Source organism: Coregonus clupeaformis, chromosome 6 (genome assembly GCF_020615455.1).
Source record: "Coregonus clupeaformis isolate EN_2021a chromosome 6, ASM2061545v1, whole genome shotgun sequence".
Lineage (NCBI taxonomy): Eukaryota > Metazoa > Chordata > Actinopteri > Salmoniformes > Salmonidae > Coregonus > Coregonus clupeaformis.
In genome coordinates this window covers 41,478,005-41,498,340 of record NC_059197.1, presented here as the reverse complement: position 1 = coordinate 41,498,340, position 20,336 = coordinate 41,478,005, and the positions used below count along the sequence as shown (strand labels likewise).

At 45.8% G+C, this 20,336-nt stretch overlaps 1 protein-coding gene across 3 annotated transcripts in view; it reads right to left on the bottom strand.

The window, feature by feature from the left end:
- LOC121567966 (membrane-associated phosphatidylinositol transfer protein 3) overlaps positions 1–20,336 on the bottom strand; it is a 126,977-nt gene that overhangs the window by 35,579 nt on the left and 71,062 nt on the right. For all 3 annotated transcript variants that reach the window (XM_041878388.2, XM_041878389.2, XM_041878390.2), the window contains 5 exons: positions 15,694–15,883; positions 14,613–14,747; positions 13,341–13,534; positions 9,934–10,091; positions 9,439–9,609 (listed from right to left, as the gene is read on the bottom strand). In XM_041878388.2, the coding sequence (XP_041734322.1) occupies positions 9,439–9,609; positions 9,934–10,091; positions 13,341–13,534; positions 14,613–14,747; positions 15,694–15,883 (848 nt within the window). The remainder of the gene's footprint in view (positions 1–9,438; positions 9,610–9,933; positions 10,092–13,340; positions 13,535–14,612; positions 14,748–15,693; positions 15,884–20,336) is intronic.

Below are 20,336 nucleotides of genomic sequence, written 5' to 3'. Positions count from 1 at the left end.
GGGCAGGGGGGTAGGAGAGGGGTGAGAGAAGAGGGCAGGGGGGTAGGAGGCACCAGGAGAACCAGGAGATAGATAGGGACCACAACACCACTATCAGTATGGAAATAGAGGGGGTTAAGGATAATGAAAGCACCAAGATTGTGGTGGACAGAGGACAGAAGAAGGAGATTTTCATGATTATACTGGGGCCTTGAAACGTCTCTTTACTACAGCCCGGCTTCAAAGGCATACTGTTCTCTGTGTGTGTGTGTGTGTGTGTGTGTGTGTGTGTGTGTGTGTGTGTGTGTGTGTGTGTGTGTGTGTGTGTGTGTGTGTGTGTGTGTGTGTGTGTGTGTGTGTGTGTGTGCATGTGTGTGTGTGTGTTTGTGTGTGTGTGTGTGTGCGTGTGTATATATTGCTGCAGTACAATGCAAGGACTTAAGTCTCCCTGTGCGATATGAAAGACATAACCATACAAACTCAGGAGTTGACAGTTGCAGAGCACTGGCTGTTTGTCTATTACAGTTGCAGTTCAGTCAATAGAAACACAACCAAACAGAAAGCTGATTTTCTCTGTATTACTGGCCTTCATCACAATAAAGCCTCCACAGTGAGGAGTAGGATTTGAGCACTTCTCCATGACACCATAGCTTTAAATAATTAATGGGGTGTTTCAGTGTGTTTGTGTTTGTGTGTGCGTGTGCGTGCCTGCGTGGGTGTGTTTTAATTCAACTCATATTTTTACAGCCTCAATGGATAAAAAAATATATATATAAAATAAATCCTATTTTATTTGTCACATGCACAGGTGTAACCCTTACCGTGAAATGCTTACTTACAAGCCCTTAACCAACAATGCAGTTTTAAGAAAAATAAGAGTTAAGAAAAAATATTTACTAAATAAAAGTAAAAAATAAAAGAGCAACAATAAAATAACGAGGCTATATACAGGGGTACAGGTTAGTTGAGGTAATATGTACATGTAGGTAGGGGTAAAGTGACTATGCATATATAATAGATAATAAACAGCGAGAAAAAGCAGCGATAAAAAAAAGGGGAGGGAGGGTCAATGCAAATAGTCCGGGTAGCCATTTGATTAGCTGTTCAGCAGTCTTATGGCTTGGGGGTAGAAGCTGTTTAGAAGCCTTTTGGACCTAGACGGCGCTCCGGTACCGCTTGCCGTGCGGTAGCAGAGAGAACAGTCTATGACTAGGGTGGAGTCTGGCAATTTTTTGGCCTTCCTCTGACACCGCCTGGTATAGAGGTCCTGGATGGCAGGAAGCTTGGCCCTAGTGATGAACTGGGCCATACGCACTACCCTCTGTAGCGCTTTGCGGTCGTAGGCCGAGCAGTTGCCATACCAGGCGGTGATGCAACTAGTCAGGATGCTCTCGATGGTGCATCTGTAGAACCTTTTGAGGATCGGAGGATCCATGCCAAATCTTTTCAGTCTCCTTAGGGGGAATAGGCGTTGTCGTGCCCTCTTCACGACTATCTTGGTGTGTTTGGACCATGATAGGTTGTTGGTGATGTGGACACCAAGGAACTTGAAGCTCTCAACCTGCTCCACTACAGCCCAGTCGATGAGAATAGGGGCGTGCTCAGTCCTCCTTTTCCTGTAGTCCACGATCATCTCCTTTGTCTTGCTCACATTGAGGGAGAGGTTGTTGTCCTGGCACCACACGGCCAGGTCTCTGACCTCCTCCCTATAGGCTGTCTCATCGTTGTCGGTGATCAGGCCTACCACTGTTGTGTCGTCGGTAAACTTAATGATGGTGTTGGAGTCATGCTTGGCCACGCAGTCATTGGTGAACAGGGAGTACAGGAGGGGACTAAGCACGCACCCCTGAGGGGCCCCCGTGTTGAGGATCAGCGTGGCAGATGTGTTGTTACCTACCCTTACCACCTGGGGGCAGCCCGTCAGGAAGTCCAGGATCCAGTTGCAGAGGGAGGTGTTTTGTCCCAGGGTCCTTAGCTTAGTGATGAGCTTTGAGGGCACTATTGTGTTGAACGCTGAGCAGTAGTCAATGAACAGCATTCTCATATAGGTGTTCCTTTTGTCCAGGTGGGAAAGGGCAGTATTGAGTGCAATTGAGATTGCGTCAAGTGTGGATCTGTTGGGGCGGTATGCAAATTGGAATGGGTCTAGGGTTTCTGGGATGATGGTGTTGATGTGAGCCAAGACCAGCCTTTCAAATCACTTCATGGCTACAGACGTGAGTACTACGGGTCGGTAGTCATTTAGGCAGGTTACCTTGGTGTTCTTGGGCACAGGGACTATGGTGGTCTGCTTGAAACATGTACAGTGAGAGAAAAAAGTATTTGATCCCCTGCTGATTTTGTACGTTTGCCCACTGACAAAGACATGATCAGTCTATAATTTTAATGGTAGGTTTATTTGAACAGTGAGAGACAGAATAACAACAACAAAATCCAGAAAAACGCATGTCAAAAATGTTATCAATTGATTTGCATTTTAATGAGGGAAATACATATTTGACCCCTCTGCAAAACATGACTTAGTACTTGGTGGCAAAACCCTTGTTGGCAATCACAGAGGTCAGACGTTTCTTGTAGTTGGCCACCAGGTTTGCACACATCTTAGGAGGGATTTTGTCCCACTCCTCTTTGCAGATCTTCTCCAAGTCATTAAGGTTTCGAGGCTGACGTTTGGCAACTCGAACCTTCAGCTCACTCCACATATTTTCTATGGGATTAAGGTCTGGAGACTGGCTAGGCCACTCCAGGACCTTAATGTGCTTCTTCTTGAACCACTCCTTTGTTGCCTTGGCCGTGTGTTTTGGGTCATTGTCATGCTGAAATACCCATCCACAACCCATTTTCAATGCCCTGGCTGAGGGAAGGAGGTTCTCACCCAAGATTTGATGGTACATGGCCCCGTCCATCGTCCCTTTTGCGGTGAAGTTGTCCTGTCCCCTTAGCAGAAACCCCCCCCCCCCCAAAGCATAATGTTTCCAGCTCCATGTTTGACGGTGGGGATGGTGTTCTTGGGGTCATAGGCAGCATTCCTCCTCCTCCAAACATGGCGAGTTGAGTTGATGCCAAAGAGCTCGATTTTGGTCTCATCTGACCACAACACTTGCACCCAGTTCTCCTCTGAATCATTCAGATGTTCATTGGCAAACTTCAGACGCTGGTGCTCTCATGCATGCTTCAGTGTTGCTTGCCTTGAAGCACGCATAGAAGTCATTTAGCTCATCTGGTAGGCTTGTGTCACTGGGCAGCTGGCGGCTGGGCTTCCCTTTGTAGTCCATAATAGTTTGCAAGCCCTGCCACATCCGATGAGCGTCGGAGCCGGTGTAGTAGGATTCACTCTTAGTCCTGTATTGACGCTTTGCCTGTTTGATGGTTCGTCTGAGGGCATAGCGGGATTTCTTATAAGTGTCCGGGTTAGAGTCCAGCTCCTTGAAAGCGGCAGCTCTACCCTTTAGCTCAGTGCGGATGTTGCCTGTAATCCATGGCTTCTGGTTGGGGTATGTACGTACGGTCACTGTGGGGACAACGTCATCGATGCACTTATTGATGAAGCCAGTGACTGATGTGGTATACTCCTCAATGCCATCGGATGAGTCCCGGAACATATTCCAGTCTGTGCTAGCAAAACAGTCCTGTAGCTTAGCATCTGCGTCATCTGACCACTTCCGTATTGAGCGAGTCACTGGTACTTCCTGCTTTACATTTTAGTCATTTAGCAGACGCTCTTATCCAGAGCAACTTACAGTTAGTGAGTGCATACATTTTCATACTGGCAGTTTATTCTTTCGTTTTTGCTTGTAAGCAGGAATCAGGAGGATATAATTATGGTCAGATTTGCCAAATGGAGGGCGAGGGAGAGCTTTGTACGCGTCTCTGTGTGTGGAGTAAAGGTGGTCTAGAGTTTTTTTCCCTCTTGTTGCACATGTAACATGCTGGTAGAAATGAGGTAAAACAGATTTAAGTTTCCCTGCATTAAAGTCCCCGGCCACTAAGAGCGCCGCCTCTGGATGAGCATTTTCTTGTTTGCTTATGGCTTTATACAGCTCGTTGAGTGCTGTGTTAGTGCCAGCATCGGTTTGTGGTGGTAAATAGACAGCTACAAAAAATATAGATGAAAACTCTCTTGGTAAATAGTGTGGTCTACAGCTTATCATGAGTTACTCTACCTCAGACTTCCTTAATATTTGATTTCGCGTTCAGCTGTTATTAACAAATAGACACAGACTGCCACCCCTTGTCTTACCGGAGGCAGCTGTTCTGTCTTGCCGATGCATGGAAAAACCAGCCAACTGTATATTATCCATGTCGTCGTTCAGCCACGACTCGGTGAAACATAAGATATTACAGTTTTTCATGTCCCGTTGGTAGGATAGTCTTGACCGGAGCTCATCCCAGTTTATTCTCCAATGATTGCACATTGGCCAATAGGACAGATGGTAGAGGCAGGTTACCCACTCGCCGACGAATTCTCCTCTGCGTCCCCTGTATCTGTGTCTTCTCTTCACGCGAATGACAGGGATTTGTGCCTGGTCAGGTATTTGGAGTAAATCCTTCGCGTCCGACTCGTTAAAATTAATAATCTTAGTCCAGTTCGAGGTGAGTAATAGCTGTTCTGATATCCAGAAGCTCATGGCAGATATCCAAAAGACGGTGGCAGAAACATTATGTACAAAATAAGTTACAAATTACATGAGAAAACACACAAAATAGCACAATTGGTTAAGAGCCTGTAAAAACGCAGCCATCTCCTCCGGTGCCATTATCATTTCCCTTTCATTATCCTCTGGCGCCATTTAGTGGCATAATTAAAAATCAGTAAAGCTGTGAGAGACTGTGGCTTTGTCCCAAATGGCACCCTATTCCCTATATAGAGCACTACTTTAAAAAAAAGAAGTGCTCTATATAGAGAATTGTGTGCCATTTGGGAGGCAGACTGTGAAAGTGTGAAAGTGTCTCCCTTTACCCTCCGCCCCCTTGCTCAACACCAGTCTCTCAAACTACTGATGCACCATGGGATTCCTCCCCTCTAATTAAACATAACATTTTCTCACTGTCAGGGCACTTCTGAATAGGATGACAAATATTTTGAGTAAGCAGTTTCCTAATATGGGGAGTTGCTAACATGTAATTTGCTGTTGTTGATGTTGTTGTGACATAATTATAATTATTTGCGGTTACTTCATGTAACCGCATGAAGTAGGTTTCTTTCAGCATTTTAGATCTGTGGCACTCCCTTATGAACCATAAGTAAGCTATGTCCGAGCCAGAGTGGTCCATAGGGCAGGAGCCTTTCTCCTGTTTCTGTAGCGTGAAGCAGCTTGATGTACAAGTTCACCCCCTGGACAGAACCAGAACATCTGTAGGTTGCAGTGTACTGTACAGCCTTCGTATTACTTTCTCCCAATGATTTACTTTGAGAGAGGCAGGGGCAGAGGCAAGGTATTTCAGTCTCAATGTCCCAGAAGGGGGCTAAAAACATTATTTATATAAATCAGGGCTTCATTAGAGTGTTAAAGCCAGCCCTCTTGTCCCCGGTGGGATTATTGTGCTACTTAGTACCTACCTACCCTGACACATCTAACCTAGTAATACCACACACACACACACACACACACACACACACACACACACACACACACACACACACACACACACACACTGGGGTCTGAGTCTGATCCTCAGAGAGGTATGTGTGCAGTCTAAGGGTAATGTACCACACCAGAGGATGAATTATAATGACTTTGAAACGCAAGGCTTCGGGCCAGACTCGCCTATGTTTCTTTAAGGCAAATAGACAGTGAGAGCTTCAGTTCCACCACTGTGTGTGTGTGAGAGTGTGTATGTGCACGCATTTGTGTGTGTGTTTCAGAATCTAATAAATAAGACTTAACTGTGAAATGCTTACTTACGAGCCCTTTCCCAACAATGCAGAGTTCAAAAGTAAGAAAAAATGTATACAGTTGATGTCGGAAGTTTACAAACACCTTAGCCAAATATATTTAAACTCTGTTTTTCACAATTCCTGACATTTAATCCTAGTAAAAAATTCCATGTCTTAGGTCAGTTAGGATCACCACTTTATTTTAAGAATGTGAAATGTCAGAATAATAGTAGAGAGAATGATTTAGTTCAGGTTTTATTTATTTCATCACATTCCCAGTGGGTCAGAAGTTTACATACACTCAATTAGTATTTGGTAGCATTGCCTTTAAATTGTTTAACTTGGGTCAAACGTTTCGGGTAACCTTCCACAAGCTTCTCACAATAAGTTGTGTGAATTTTGGCCCATTCCTCCTGACAGAGCTGGTGTAACTGAGTCAGGTTTGTAGGCCTCCTTGCTCGCGCACGCTTTTTCAGTTCTGCCCACACATTTTCTATAGGATTAAGGTCAGGGCTTTGTGATGGCCACTCCAATACATTGACTTTGTTGTCCTTAAGCCATTTTGCCACAACTTTGGAAGTATGCTTGGGGTCATTGTCCATTTGGAAGACCCATTTGCGACCAAGCTTTAACTTCCTGACTGATCCGGGCTCTTCGCTGGCCATGGCAGAACACTGACATTCCTGTCTTGCAGGAAATCACGCACAGAACGAGCAGTATGGCTGGTGGCATTGTCATGCTGGAGGGTCATGTCAGGATGAGCAGCAGGAAGGGTACATGAGGGAGGAGGATGTCTTCCCTGTAAAGCACAGCACTGAGATTGCCTGCAATGACAACATGCTCAGTCCGATGATGCTGTGACACACCGCCCCAGACCATGACAGACCCTCCACCTCCAAATCGATCCCGCTCCAGAGTACAGGCCTCGGTGTAAAGCTTATTCCTTCGACGATAAACGCGAATCTGACCATCACCCCTGATGAGACAAAACTGCGACTCGTCAGTGAAGAGCACTTTTTGGCAGTCCTGTCTGGTCCAGCGACGGAGGGTTTGTGCCCATAGGCGACGTTGCCGGTGATGTCTGGTGAGGACCTGCCTTACAACAGGCCTACAAGCCCTCAGTCCAGCCTCTCTCAGCCTATTGCGGACAGTCTGAGCACTGATGGAGGGATTGTGCGTTCCTGGTGCATCTCGGGCAGTTGTTGTTGCCATCCTGTACCTGTCCTGCAGGTGTAATGTCGGATGTACCGATCCTGTGCAGGTGTTGTTACACGTGGTCTGCCACTGTGAGGACAATCAGCTGTCCGTCCTGTCTCCCAGTAGCGCTGTCTTAGGCGTCTCACAGTACGGACATTGCAATTTATTTCCCTGGCCACATCTGCAGTCCTCATGCCTCCTTGCAGCATGCCTAAGGCACATTCACACAGATGAGCAGGGAACCTGGGCATCTTTCTTTTGGTGTTTTTCAGAGTAAGTAGAAAGGCCTCTTTAGTGTCCTAAGTTTTCATAACTGTGACCTTAATTGCCTACCGTCTGTAAGCTGTTAGTGTCTTAACGACCGTTCCACAGGTGCATGTTCACTAATTGTTTATGGTTCATTGAGCAAGCATGGGAAACAGTGTTTAAACCCTTTACAATGAAGATCTGTGAAGTTATTTGGATTTTTACGAATTATCTTTGAAAGACAGGGTCCTGAAAAAGGGACGTTTCTTTTTTTGCTGAGTTTTATAAATATATATATATTATATACAGTACCAGTCAAAAGTTTGGACACACCTACTCATTCAAGGGTTTTTCTTTATTTTTACTATTTTCTACATTGTAGAATAATAGTGAAGACATCAAAACTATGAAATAACACATATGGAATCATGTAGTAACCAAAAAAGATGAGTTGGAGTGCAGAGTGAAGGAAAAGCAGCCAACAAGTGGTCAGCATATGTGGGAACTCCTTCAAGACTGTTGGAAAAGCATTCCAGGTGAAGCTGGTCGAGGGAATGTCAAGAGTGTGTAAAGCTGTCATCAAGGCAAAGGGTGGCTACTTTGAATAACCTCAAATATAACATATAATTTGATTTGTTTAACCTCTTAAGTATCAGACCCTTTTTTTCAATTTTCGCCTAAAATGACATAACCAAATCTAACTGCCTGTAGCTCAGGACCTGAAGCAAGGAAATGCATATTCTTGATACCATTTGAAAGAAAACACTTTGAAGTTTGTGGAAATGTGAAATTAATGTAGGAGAATATAACACATGCAAGAGAAAGGCCACAATATAATATTGCAGTTGTGGTGAAATTTAGATTTTGGCCACTAGATGGCAGCAGTGTGTGTGAAAGTTTCAGATTGATCCAGTGAAGCATTGCAATACTGGACTATTTTCTATCAAGTCTGCCCAAATGTGCCGAATTGGTCAATTGATACATTTTCAAGTACATAACTATAAAGAACATACAAAAATGATATGGTAATACAAAATGTAAGTTTACACTCTCCCAGGAATGTCATACATGATGGACCATTAGCTTATACACTAACTTTCACACATCTAGATGGCCGGGCGGAGTGGGTGTGGAGCCAGAGACAGCAGGGGTTTAAACTGTAGAACCCAGTTCCTACATTTGAATATAAAAATTGATTTTATCAAACAAAACGATGCTACATTTTATCTCTGGGACCTTTAGGATGACAAATCAGAGCGAGATTACTGAATGTAAGTAAGTACATTATTTACCTTCAGAGGTGAATGTATCAAACCAGTTACCGTGATACGTTTTTTGTTGTTACGGGACACCGATCCCGTAGAGGTTAACACTTTTTTGGTTACTACATGATTCCATATGTGTTATTTCATAGTTTTGATGTCTTCACTATTATTGTCCAATGTAGAAAATAGTAAAAATAAAGAAAAATCCTGGAATGAGTAGGTGTGTCCAAACTTTTGACTGGTACTGTATATATTAAAAAAAAATATTTATATGGTGGATTGGAAATTATGCAGACAATTACATTGATGGAAGCTACAATCTATCTGCAATATTAAAGCTGACATCCCCCCCCAAATAAAAATAAAACATATATAAAAGAAAATAAATTAGTACGGGTTGCCATTTCATTAACTGTTCAGCAGTCTTATGGCTTGGGGTAGAAGCTGTTCAGGAGCCTTTTGGTCCCAGACTTGGCGTGCGATAGCAGAAAGAACAGTCTATGAATTGTGTGGCTGGAGTCTTTTACAATTTTTAGGGCCTTCCTCTGACACTGCCTGGTATAGAGATCCTGGATGGCAGGGAGCTCGGCCCCAGTGATGTACTGGGTCGTACGCACTACCCTCTGTAGCGCCTCGCAGTCGGATGCCAAGCAGTTGCCATACTAAGTGGTGATGCAGCCAGTCAAGATGTTCTCAGTGGTGCAGCTATTGAACCAACCTACTTAGAATTCTACAAATGTTTCACACTGGCTTTGAAATGCAAAACCCAAAATATGTTTAATACAGTACAGCGATACAATTATAAAAGAGAATACGCTGGTATCTCCTCCTTAGTTTAATTGATTTTCTATTAACAGTTTCCCACTGACTCACCTATGAGTGTGGAGCGTCCTTCTCCCAGGGGGTAGCGCTGGTAGCGCGGCATGGGGAAGGGGGGCAGCTTGTGGAAGAGGGGCTCCAGCAGGGGCTCTAGTCTGGAGGCAGAGGGGTCCGAGGGATAAAACAGGTTGAAGATCTGGGTGCAGGCAGGACGGAGTTGACTCACTGAGAGACACGACAGCAGACAGCAGAGATTAGGGAGCGCTTGTGAACTCATAAATTATAAGGCTTGTGTGTACAAAATGTGTAATGTGATGTGTGGGAAAGGTAGCCCTCTACATATATTTGTAGTCTAGAAAGGCTTTAAAAAGCTGCATCTGCTGTATGTAGTACAATTATGAAGTAGTGGACTTTTCAAGCAAAATAAGTATGAAGATCGATCTGGTCCATCAGAGAGGTAGCTAAACATTGTGGGGAAGGTGTTGCATCAGGGACTGCCTAGACACAGAGGTGTGTGAGAAGTGTGTGTGTTTCTCTAACAACATCTACCCTGGACAGCAGGCAGTACGGTGCGTCTCATGGCCAGCACCAGGCCCAGTGGACAGCCCAGCAGGAAACATTCGGAAACCTCAAAGTCAAACCTCCCTGGGTTCAAAATCAGACTACTGCTGCTGCCGGGACGCAGGTCCACCCCCTCCTGCATCAGACTGGGAGAAGGGGAAGGAGAGAGGGAGGTGCAGAGGGATGGATGGAAGGAGAGAGGGAGGTGCAGAGGGATGGATGGAAGGAGAGAGGGAGGTGAAAGAGAAGAGGGAGGTAGAGAGAAAAATGACAAACCAAATCTACAAATGTTGCAATCCCTGTAGAAAAACAGAAAGAGAGAGGCGAGGGAGGCTGACTCGAATTGAAATACAAGCCTGCATCTCAATCACTCAGTATTATGGATTTTGACTACTCAGTCCACTGTGTGTGTCCTGAGTGGGCAGGTAAAATAACAGGTTGGTTGAGCATGTGTGTGGTAAGCATGTTATCTGGGAGAGGAGACTGGGGCTTTAGTAAGGCCCTAGCCCATTCTGACTCAGTCTGAAAAGCTCTCCTCTCTCTCCCTGGTAGAGCAGAGAGACGGATGGGGCTTGCGGATGTTTAAACAGCCAAGCTGGCCTTAAACCTACTGCCTGGCTATAACTCTACATACCCTGAAGTTGTAGAAGACCTCTTGACCCTCCAGCCCAACCAAAACTAACACTTCCACCACTAAGGCCAGCATGGAGAGAAGGATTATGGTATGTGGCCAGCCTAAGATGGAAAATCAATCCGCCTTGGATTGCCGGCTGCTCTCTTTGTCTTTCGTCTTCCCACTGCCTGCCTCTCTCACTTGCTCTAACTTCTGACCTCCTTTCCTGCCCTCCATTAATCCACCTCTTTCTGCTGGGGTCTGAACGCCACAGGCTGTCGTCTCATTGGCCAAGAGAGAGATAGAGTTAGAATGAGAGAGTGAAGGAAAGAGCGAGAGAGAGATTCAGATTCAGAAAACGTTAATGTCCTCAGAGAGGCAATTCATTTTGCAGCAGTCATAGAACATATCACATATAAAAAAGGAAAAAACTAATAGCAAAGGATATTTACAAGGCAGTAGGCAGGGTAAATGCAATTTCGTAGTGCAAGTGGTAAATTGCAATTAGTCCAACACTTTGTAAAGATGCAGAATTGTATTCGGAATAAAAGAGTACTTGGCCCTATTTTTTTTTTACCTTAGGTAGTCTGTACCTGCGGCCAGAGGGAAGGAGCTGGAATTCGAAGTGGAATGGGTGGGAAGAGTCAACCCCTATTTTATTCGACTTCTGGAGGGCTCTGCCCAAGTACAGAGATTACAGTTATTGCTGTTGCTGCCCCACAATTTTTCCGCAAGTCCTGACTATCCTGCCCAACCTATTTTTCTGTGCAACCTTCATATTCCCAAACCAGTAGGTCAAACAGTAGGACAGAATGCGCTCAATGAATGAGAACCATGATGGTTAGATTAACATACAAAAGTGCAGTTTCCGTAGGAAATACAGTCTCTGTTGGCCTTTCTTAAAAATAGCGTCAGTACACTGATCCCAGGACAGTTTGTTGTCAATGACTAGCCCAAGGTATTTGCACTCCTCCACTATTTCGATGGGCTCACCTTTTATCAGTGATGGTGTGTGCATGGTCGTGTTCCTTCGAAAGTCAATCACCATGTCCTTTGTTTTTGATGAGAGAGAGAGAGAGACAAGGAGAGAGAGAAACTCTCTGTCCGATCACGACTCCAACAGAGGAAGGAGAAAAGGCTTTTGTTGTTAGCAGAGTACCTACTGGGAAATTCCCTGGTTGAGGTGGAAAAGGAAGCTCCTGACACGCAGGTGACCCGGAGATAGGCAGTCTTCCCAGAGGCTCCTGATGTGTGGGCTGATGCCTGGGAATCACAGCTCTAATAATAACCTAAACTGAGCCAGAGCAGAGCCCTCCCTGTGACCGGGCGGTGATGCCCTGTGGGAAGGGCCGGGGGAACTTTCATCCTCCTCCTCCTCCCTCCTCCACACTGCTGAGCTGACTGGGGTTTTAATGAAGAGAATAACAAGCAGGGGGAGAAGACGATAAGAGGTGCGTCACCATCGACACGCTACGGAATCAGTGTGAACAAGTCAAATCTCTGAGAGAGTAGTGCTGAGTCCCAAATGGCACCGTATTACCTATATAGTGCATTACTTTTGACCAGAGCCCCACGAGTAGTGTACTAAATAGGGAATAGGATGCCATTTAGGATGCAGCCTAGGTTGCCAGGGATCTGGCTACTGTAGCCATTTAAATAAAATGCTATTTATATGACTGTGACTATGCTGACGTGGGCCTCACTGGAGCATGTGATTTGGAATGGGAACACTGGTTGCTTGGTGCTGGTTAATTGGTAGCATCGTAGGGAGCTGAGAGCTCCCCATCCACCCAGCTATAGCTACATTCACCTGCAGTAGTCAGTGTCCTATGCACACTGGCACTGCCACAAATAGGCTATTTATATCCCAGAGCAGGCAGGCAGGTAGACACACAGGCAGGCAGGCAGGCACATAGATAGACAGACAGAAAGACAGGCAGGAAGAAAGGCAAGCAGACAGGCAGGCAGAATGGCAGGCAGGACGGCAGACAAACAGGTAGGCAGAAAAGCAGACAAGCAGGCAAGCAGGCAGGTAGACAGGCAGAAAGGCAGGCAGAAAGGGACACATTGCAGAGTGACACACTTAGAGATAGACCATCCCATGACAACCTGGCTAAGGGCCAGATAGCTACAGTACTTCTGGGTTATCCCATCACACCACAAAGAACATAGATGGGATGGACGTGCACTTATACACACATCATTAAAAATGTCAATAGAAATGTCTGGAATAAACATTGGGTATAGAACTGCGTGATCATTAAAAATATATTCAGATATGAATCTAATGACAGTGGTATAGGCCAAGAATGTGATGGTAGGAGTATACTCTTATGGGATTTTCCCTAAGTCTGAGTATCTACAGTATTTAAAATATATCTTCATTGAATCGGAATGTCAACAGAGTCCTTGCCAAGAGAGGTAAAAGGCAGAATAATCCCCACTGTGTCTATCACTGGTATGAGGAAAGGGAAAAGTATACTTACTACCTCCTCATAATCCAACCACGATGCATGAATTGCACTCTTGGAGGTATTGCCCACACTTTTGGAGGACAATAGAAATTGAAATTAGAGTTAGGGTTGAGCCCGGGGTGTGGACATGAAGCTAGGGTTAGGCTTATGGCTAGGGTTATGTTTGAACCGGGTATGGACATGAAGCTAGGGTTAGGGTTATGGTTAAGGCTAGGGTTAGGGTTGAACCGGGGTGTGGACATGAAGCTAGGGTTAGGGCTGTGATAAGGGTTAGCTTCCATCAGGGTACTGTTCTCTGTTTACAGTACCTGCTGAAGAAGCTGTGTTGTCCAGTAGATGTATCTCCATCATACGAGTCGCTCTGTTTCCTGATGAGGGGCTGTCTGCCCTGGCTGTGTTCATCGCTGGGCAGGGCCGAGATATCAATGTTGCTCTTACTCAGCCTCTTACTGGAGCTGAGGCCCAGGCTGGGGCTGTGACAGGGGCTGTCCTCATGGTTATCCTGTGTGGGAGGAAGAGAGCGTGGGACACAAGCCTTCACGGTTCACTCACACTCAAATACCATAACTGTACAAAAATAAGCAGCTCATTGCTAATCCAAGCTGGCTAGCTACCAGACCTGGGTGCATGTGAGTATTTGTATTTGAAATACTTATTTTCTGTGTATGAGTATTTTTCAAATAATATGGCCGAATCAACTATTCTATTTGAAGTATTTGAAAGTATTTTCAAATAATTTCCTATAAATAGCCTATAATTTCAAACTACAGTATGTTAAAATACTTGTTTCCAAATACATTATTTCAAATACCCCTAGGACCAAACAGACTCGGGTTTAAATGCATGGAGTATTTAAATATTTGTATTTGAAAATACACTTGTCTGTGTATTTCAGTATTTTTCAAATACATACCAATACTTTCCATGTGTATTTCCAAATACATTCTAATATTCAAGTACTTTATTTTAAATGACTCTGAAAGTAATTGAAATACCCTAAAAAGTATTTGAACCCACGTCTGCTAACTACAGAGAGAGATTGATCCTGTTTTATGTTTGAGAGAGTAGTAGTGGGAAAAGTATATTTGAGGTGAAGAATAGAGAGAGTGAGAAATAGAGAGAGAGAGAGAGAAAGGAATAGAGAGAGAGAGAGAGAGAGAGAGAGAGAGAGAGAGAGAGAGAGAGAGAGAGAGAGACAAGGGGAAGAGGGAGAGGGAGAGGGAGTGGGAGAGGGGGGAGAGGTTCGGACAGAGAGAGCAGCCCAGGCGATCATGCAGTGGTAACTGGGTGCAAACAAACAGGAAAAGACAGGCCAGCTTAGGACGGAGAGAGAGGACACCGAGTCATTTCAAGGTCTTGGCCTGGATAGCATAGGGTAGGAGAGATTGTCTGAGAGGAAAGCTGTCTGAACAGAGAAGATCTTACACAATTCTAGCTACACGCCATGGGGAGAAAGTTGAAAGCACAAACTGAAATTGTAATGCCTCAATTCAAAATTATCTTAGGGGCATCAAAAAGTGCAGTTTTACAGAACATGTTAGAGAGCATGTTGATTGAGTTGTAATGTGTCATGCTCCTACCTTGAGGCTCTCAGTGCTGTTGTTCCTGCTGCTGCTGTGGCTGCTGTGCTGCCTCTGGCTGCTACTACTGCTGCTGCTGAAACACAGGGCATCGAAGCACAGCACACCTCCCACACAGTCGCCCATCACACACACCTGGACGTGAACACACACACACACATGCACGCACAGACGCACACACACACACCGTTTTAGAAACCCTCGCTCCACTCAATCAATGTTGGCAGCCAAGCAGCCAGATTTGGGCCCTGTGCCTGTTCAGATCCACAGTCGAATCTGAATGTCAATAGCACACTTCATTAGGACTGACTCAGTCTGAGGGAACAACATATTTCTCCTTAATTGGTTTGACGTGCCACCATTGTACTTGGCTTCCTGACTTGGAATTGCGATATGACCACAAATCTTGTCAAAGTTATGCAAGGAGAGGAAGTTCAATATAATAGAGTTTATACATTGTATGGTTTTGCCAATAATGTGCTCTTGAAAATTACAGCGCTTAATTAGAACAGGTCCTTATCAAAGAGGGCATTGTCCACAGGTGTGTGAGAGTTAATGGGGTCTGCAGACAGCATGTTAAAGCTGCAGGCCTCTGGCGACATTAGTCCCCACAGTGAACACAGAGGATTACCCAGCCCTCTCTATCCCAATCATCACTTCCTCTGGAAATCCTTGGCTTCCATTAAACGGACTGCAGCACATTATTGGATTTGGCATGAGAGATTAAAGGGAACACTCTCCTCTTCTCCTCCCTCGTTCCTTACAGTAGGATTCATCTCCAGTCAGTCAATGTGACCCTGTGGGAGCCAGGGGGACACATTAGAGGATGGACCCACTTGGACAGTAAAGCCCTTTATGGGGGGACACTTCAGGAGGACGGACCCACCTGGCCAGTGAAGCCCTATATGGGGGCCACTTTAGAGGATGGACCCACCTGGCCAGTGAAGCCCTATATGGGGGGACACTTTAGAGGACGGACCCACCTGGCCAGTGAAGCCTTATATGGGGGGACACTTTAGAGGACGGACCCACCTGGCCAGTGAAGCCCTGTCTGGAGGGACACTTTAGAGGACGGACTTACCTGTCCGGTGAAGCCCTGTCCGTCCTGGGACGCGAGGAAGCTGTGGTAGACCTGGTTGGCACGGGTGATGAGGGTTGCCACGGCGTCCTGGTAGTGTGGCGCAGCGATGGCGAGGAGCGGGAGGGCAGCCAGGGGCAGGTGGTCAACGCTGCTGGACACACAGCTCTCATCATAGCTGTATGGGTTCAGACTGGAGGGGACAGGAAGGAGGGGGACACATAACCGAAAGTGAGTCATTTGTGAGCCTTGAACAACAATCAATTAAATTCAATAAAAAAATTAAAAAACATTATTTATCCCAGTAAAATGACTTGTGTTGCCATAGTTTCGTGTCTTACATGGAGAATGGAATGTACCTATATGGTGAATGGAGATCCCTCTGACATTTATCAACAGGCATTCATTCATCAAGCGTTTCCACTGCACAAAAATGTAATGGGAAATGGAATTTAGAAAAAGTATTGTAATTGGCTGCTTCTGTTAATCCAAGGTTATTTTGGGAAAAAGAGCCAACAAAAGGATTTGTTACCCCGGAACGTATAAATATGATGAATGAGCATGTGGCTATTCAGCTCTCTCTCTCTCTCTCTCTCTCTCTCTCTCTCTCTCTCTCTCTCTCTCTCTCTCTCTCTCTCTTGCTCTCTCACTCTCTCTCTCAAAATCTCTCCAACTCTCTCTCTCTCCCACTCTGTCTACAGGTGCAGGCTGGCAGACTCTCACCTGCTGGCACAACCTCTCCTCTGCCTGTCTGATAGCACCCTACGCTCTGTTTATCAGATGTGTTTGTGTGCATGTGTGCGTGTGTACGCACGCGTGTGTCTTTTTTCTGTGTGTGACAGTGCTGCACGCCACAGCGTCCGAGACCCTTTATCCAACAGTGTGAGGAACCAGTGAAGGATAGCCTTGCCCCTGCCCGCTCTAACAGCTGTACCAACCCTATCGCCATCCTTCAGCAGCTCAGATTACAGGAGCTGGCCAATGCCGTGCCAAGCTTGTGTGGCCTACCACTTCGCGGCTGAGCCGTTGTTGCTCCTAGACGTCTCCATTTCACAATAACAGCACTTACAGTTGACCAGGGCAGCTCTAGCAGGGCAGAAATTTGACGAACTGACTTGTTGGAAAGGTGGCATCCTATGACAGTGCCACGTTGAAAGTCACTGAGCTCTTCAGTAGGGGCCATTCTACTGCCAGTGTTTGTCTATGGAGATTGCATGGCTGTGTGTTTTATACAAATGGCAACAACATGTGTGGCTGAAATAGCCAAATCCACTCATTTGAAGGGGTGTCTCTTCTCCTTACAGTGTAGCTGTAAGGAGAAGAGACCAGAGCAGCCTCCCAATACAATAAGGGGGGGTGTCTCAAATTGCACCCTATTCCCTATATAGTGCACTACTTTTAACCAGGGCCCTAGAGCTCTGGCCAAACGTAGTGCCCTCTATAGGGAATAGGGTGCCATTTGGGATGGACCCAGAGCCTGGAGGGACCAGTATCAAATCAAATCAAATGTTATTTGTCACATGTACTGAATACAACAGGTGTAGACCTTACAGTGAAATGTTTACTTACAAGCCCTTAACCAACAATGCAGTTCAAGAAATAGAGTTAAGAAAATATTTACTAAATAAACTAAAGTAAAATATAAAATAAAAAGTAACACAATAAAATAACAATAACGAGGCTATCTACAGGGGGTACCGGTACCGAGTCAATGTGCGGGTGTACAGGTTAGTTGAGGTAATTTGTACATCTAGGTAGGGGTAAAGTGACTATGCATAGATAATAAACAGCGAGTAGCAGAAGTGTAAATGTAAATAGTCCGGTTGGCCATTTGATTAATTGTTCAGCAGTCTTATGGCTTGGGGGTAGAAGCTGTTAAGGAGCCTTTTGGACCTAGACTGCTACCGCTTGCCGTGCGGTAGCAGAGAGAAGAGTCTATGACTTGGGTGACTGGAGTCTTTGACAATTTTTTGGGCCTTCCTCTGACACCGCCTAGTATATAGGTCCTGGATGGCAGGAAGCTTGGCCCCAGTGATGTACTGGGCCGTACGCACTACCCTCTGTAGCGCCTTACAGTCGGATGCCGAGCAGTTGCCATACCAGACGGTGATGCAACCGGTCAGGATGCTCTCGATGGTGCAGCTGTATAGCTTTTTGAGGATCTGGGGACCCATGCCAAATCTTTTCAGTCTCCTGAGGGGGAAAAGTTGTTGTCGTGCCCTCTTCACAACTGTCTTGGTGTGTTTGGACCATGATAGTTTGTTGGTGATGTGGACACCAAGGAACTTGAAACTCCCGACCCGCTCCACTACAGCCCCGTCGATGTGAATGGGGGCATACTTGGCCCTCCTTTTCCTGTAGTCCACGATCAGCTCCTTTGTCTTGCTCACATTGAGGAAGAGGTTGTTGTCCTGGCACCACACTGCCAGGTCTCTGACCTCCTCGCTATAGGCTGTCTCATCGTTGTCGGTGATCAGGCCTACCACTGTTGTGTCAGCAGCAAACGATGATGGTGTTGGAGTCGTGCTTGGCCACGCAGTCATGGGTGAACAGGGAGTACAGGAGGGGACTAAGCACACACCCCTGTGGGTCCCCCGTGTTGAGGATCAGCATGGCAGATGTGTTGTTGCCTACCCTTACCACCTGGGAGCTTTGAGGGCACTATGGTGTTGAACGCTAAGCTGTAGTCAATGAACAGCATTCTCACATAGGTGTTCCTTTTGTCCAGGTGGGAAAGGGCAGTGTGGAGTGCGATTGAGATTGCGTCATCTATGGATCTGTTGGGGCGGTATGCGAATTGGATTGGGTCTAGGGTTTCCGGGATGATGGTGTTGATGTGAGCCATGACCAGCCTTTCAAAGCACTTCATGGCTAGTTGGTACACGCATGCTCTGAGTACACGTCCTGGTAATCCGTCTGTCCCCGCGGCCTTGTGAATGTTGACCTGTTTAAAGGTCTTGTTCACATCGGCTACGGAGAGCGTGATCACACATCCGTAGCAGCTGGTGCTCTCATGTATGCTTCAGTGTTGCTTACCTCGAAGCAAGCATAAAAGGCATTTAGCCCGTCTGGTAGGCTCGTGTCACTGGCCAGCTCGCGGCTGTGTTTCCCTTTGTAGTAGGGGGTGTGAGGGGTGTCAAACACCCCCTAGGATGGGGTCTGCATGGTGTGAAGACCTAGCAGTATCCCTGTAGACACACTACCATTGATGAGAACATCCAGGAGAGAAATTGAGCTTCCCAGGTGGATGGCAAGCTAAAGCTGTGATGTCTGGCTGTTACTGTAAAGGGAGTAGCCCTGCTCTCTCTCTCTCTCTCTCTGTCTCTCTGTCTCTCTGTCTCTCTGTCTCTCTGTCTCTCTGTCTCTCTCTGTCTCTCTGTCTCTCTGTCTCTCTGTCTCTCTGTCTCTCTGTCTCTCTGTCTCTCTGTCTCTCTCTGTCTCTCTGTCTCTCTGTCTCTCTGTCTCTCTGTCTCTCTGTCTCTCTGTCTCTCTCTCTCTCTGTCTCTCTCTCTCTCTGTCTCTCTGTCTCTCTGTCTCTCTGTCTCTCTGTCTCTCTGTCTCTCTGTCTCTCTCTGTCTCTCTGTCTCTCTGTCTCTCTCTCTCTCTCTCTCTCTCTCTCTCTCTCTCTCTCTCTCTCTCTCGTGAACAGATCCCATGTGTCTGTGGTGGGGAACATGGAGCATGAAACTGTGACACCACTATAATAAGACACCTACAGTATACAGGTGATAGGAACAGTTTTCTGTTCAGTTATTTCACAGGTACAGTTAGGCAATGTGCTAGGTAAAAGGTTCAGTTTGACTAGAATGTATCTGAAGCTGGTACAATGCCACCAGAATGGCCGACTGTCTGCTTTTAAAGCTGAGTACTGTAAGTACTTAGATTGTAACAGCGTTACTATATAGGTTATCCATCGGTAGTCACTCTCAAGGCCCTGTGTAATGTACTGAGGGCAAGGTCATAGTTATAGCTGTGCTGTGTCATGCTGTTCCTGTCGTGTTAACAGAGCCCTGTAGAGCCCCCTGCTGCTGGCACAGGACACAGACATTACCTTAACGCTGCTGGCCAGGACACACACATTACCATAACACCCCTGGACAGGCGGTTACACGGCCAGGACCAAGGTCAAAGGGCACCTAGACACAACCCAACAAGACAACACAAAGCTTCTCTCGTCAGCCTGTTCTTTATTTATTTATAGAGATGGATAATTAGTAATCTACTTATGCAAACACCTGCTGTTGGTATTGCTGTGGGATGTTTATTCTTCGCCTTTATAGTGTCCAGACAATGCTTTGTTACTAAGTTTCACTGTAATTGGAAGTCGAATATACAGCTATGTTGTTGTTGGTTGAGTTAAAGTTGGGCTGGGAATCTAATTTCTTGGAGGAATGCAAGATGTGCTGTTTGTTTTGTAGAGAATCAATATAGCTAATTAGAAGTAGGGAGACAGCCACCTGTTCTTCCAGGTGTAAAATGATTGCTCAACCAGGGGCTCATAATTAAGATCTTAATTGCAATAGGAATCAGGTTGGATTCTCCAGATTCTCAATGAAGCCCTAAAGATACTCAAAAGAGGCAAAAAAGCTAATGAGGTTGACATAGCAACATCAATACAGCAAACACTGTAAGCACTGTCAATAACT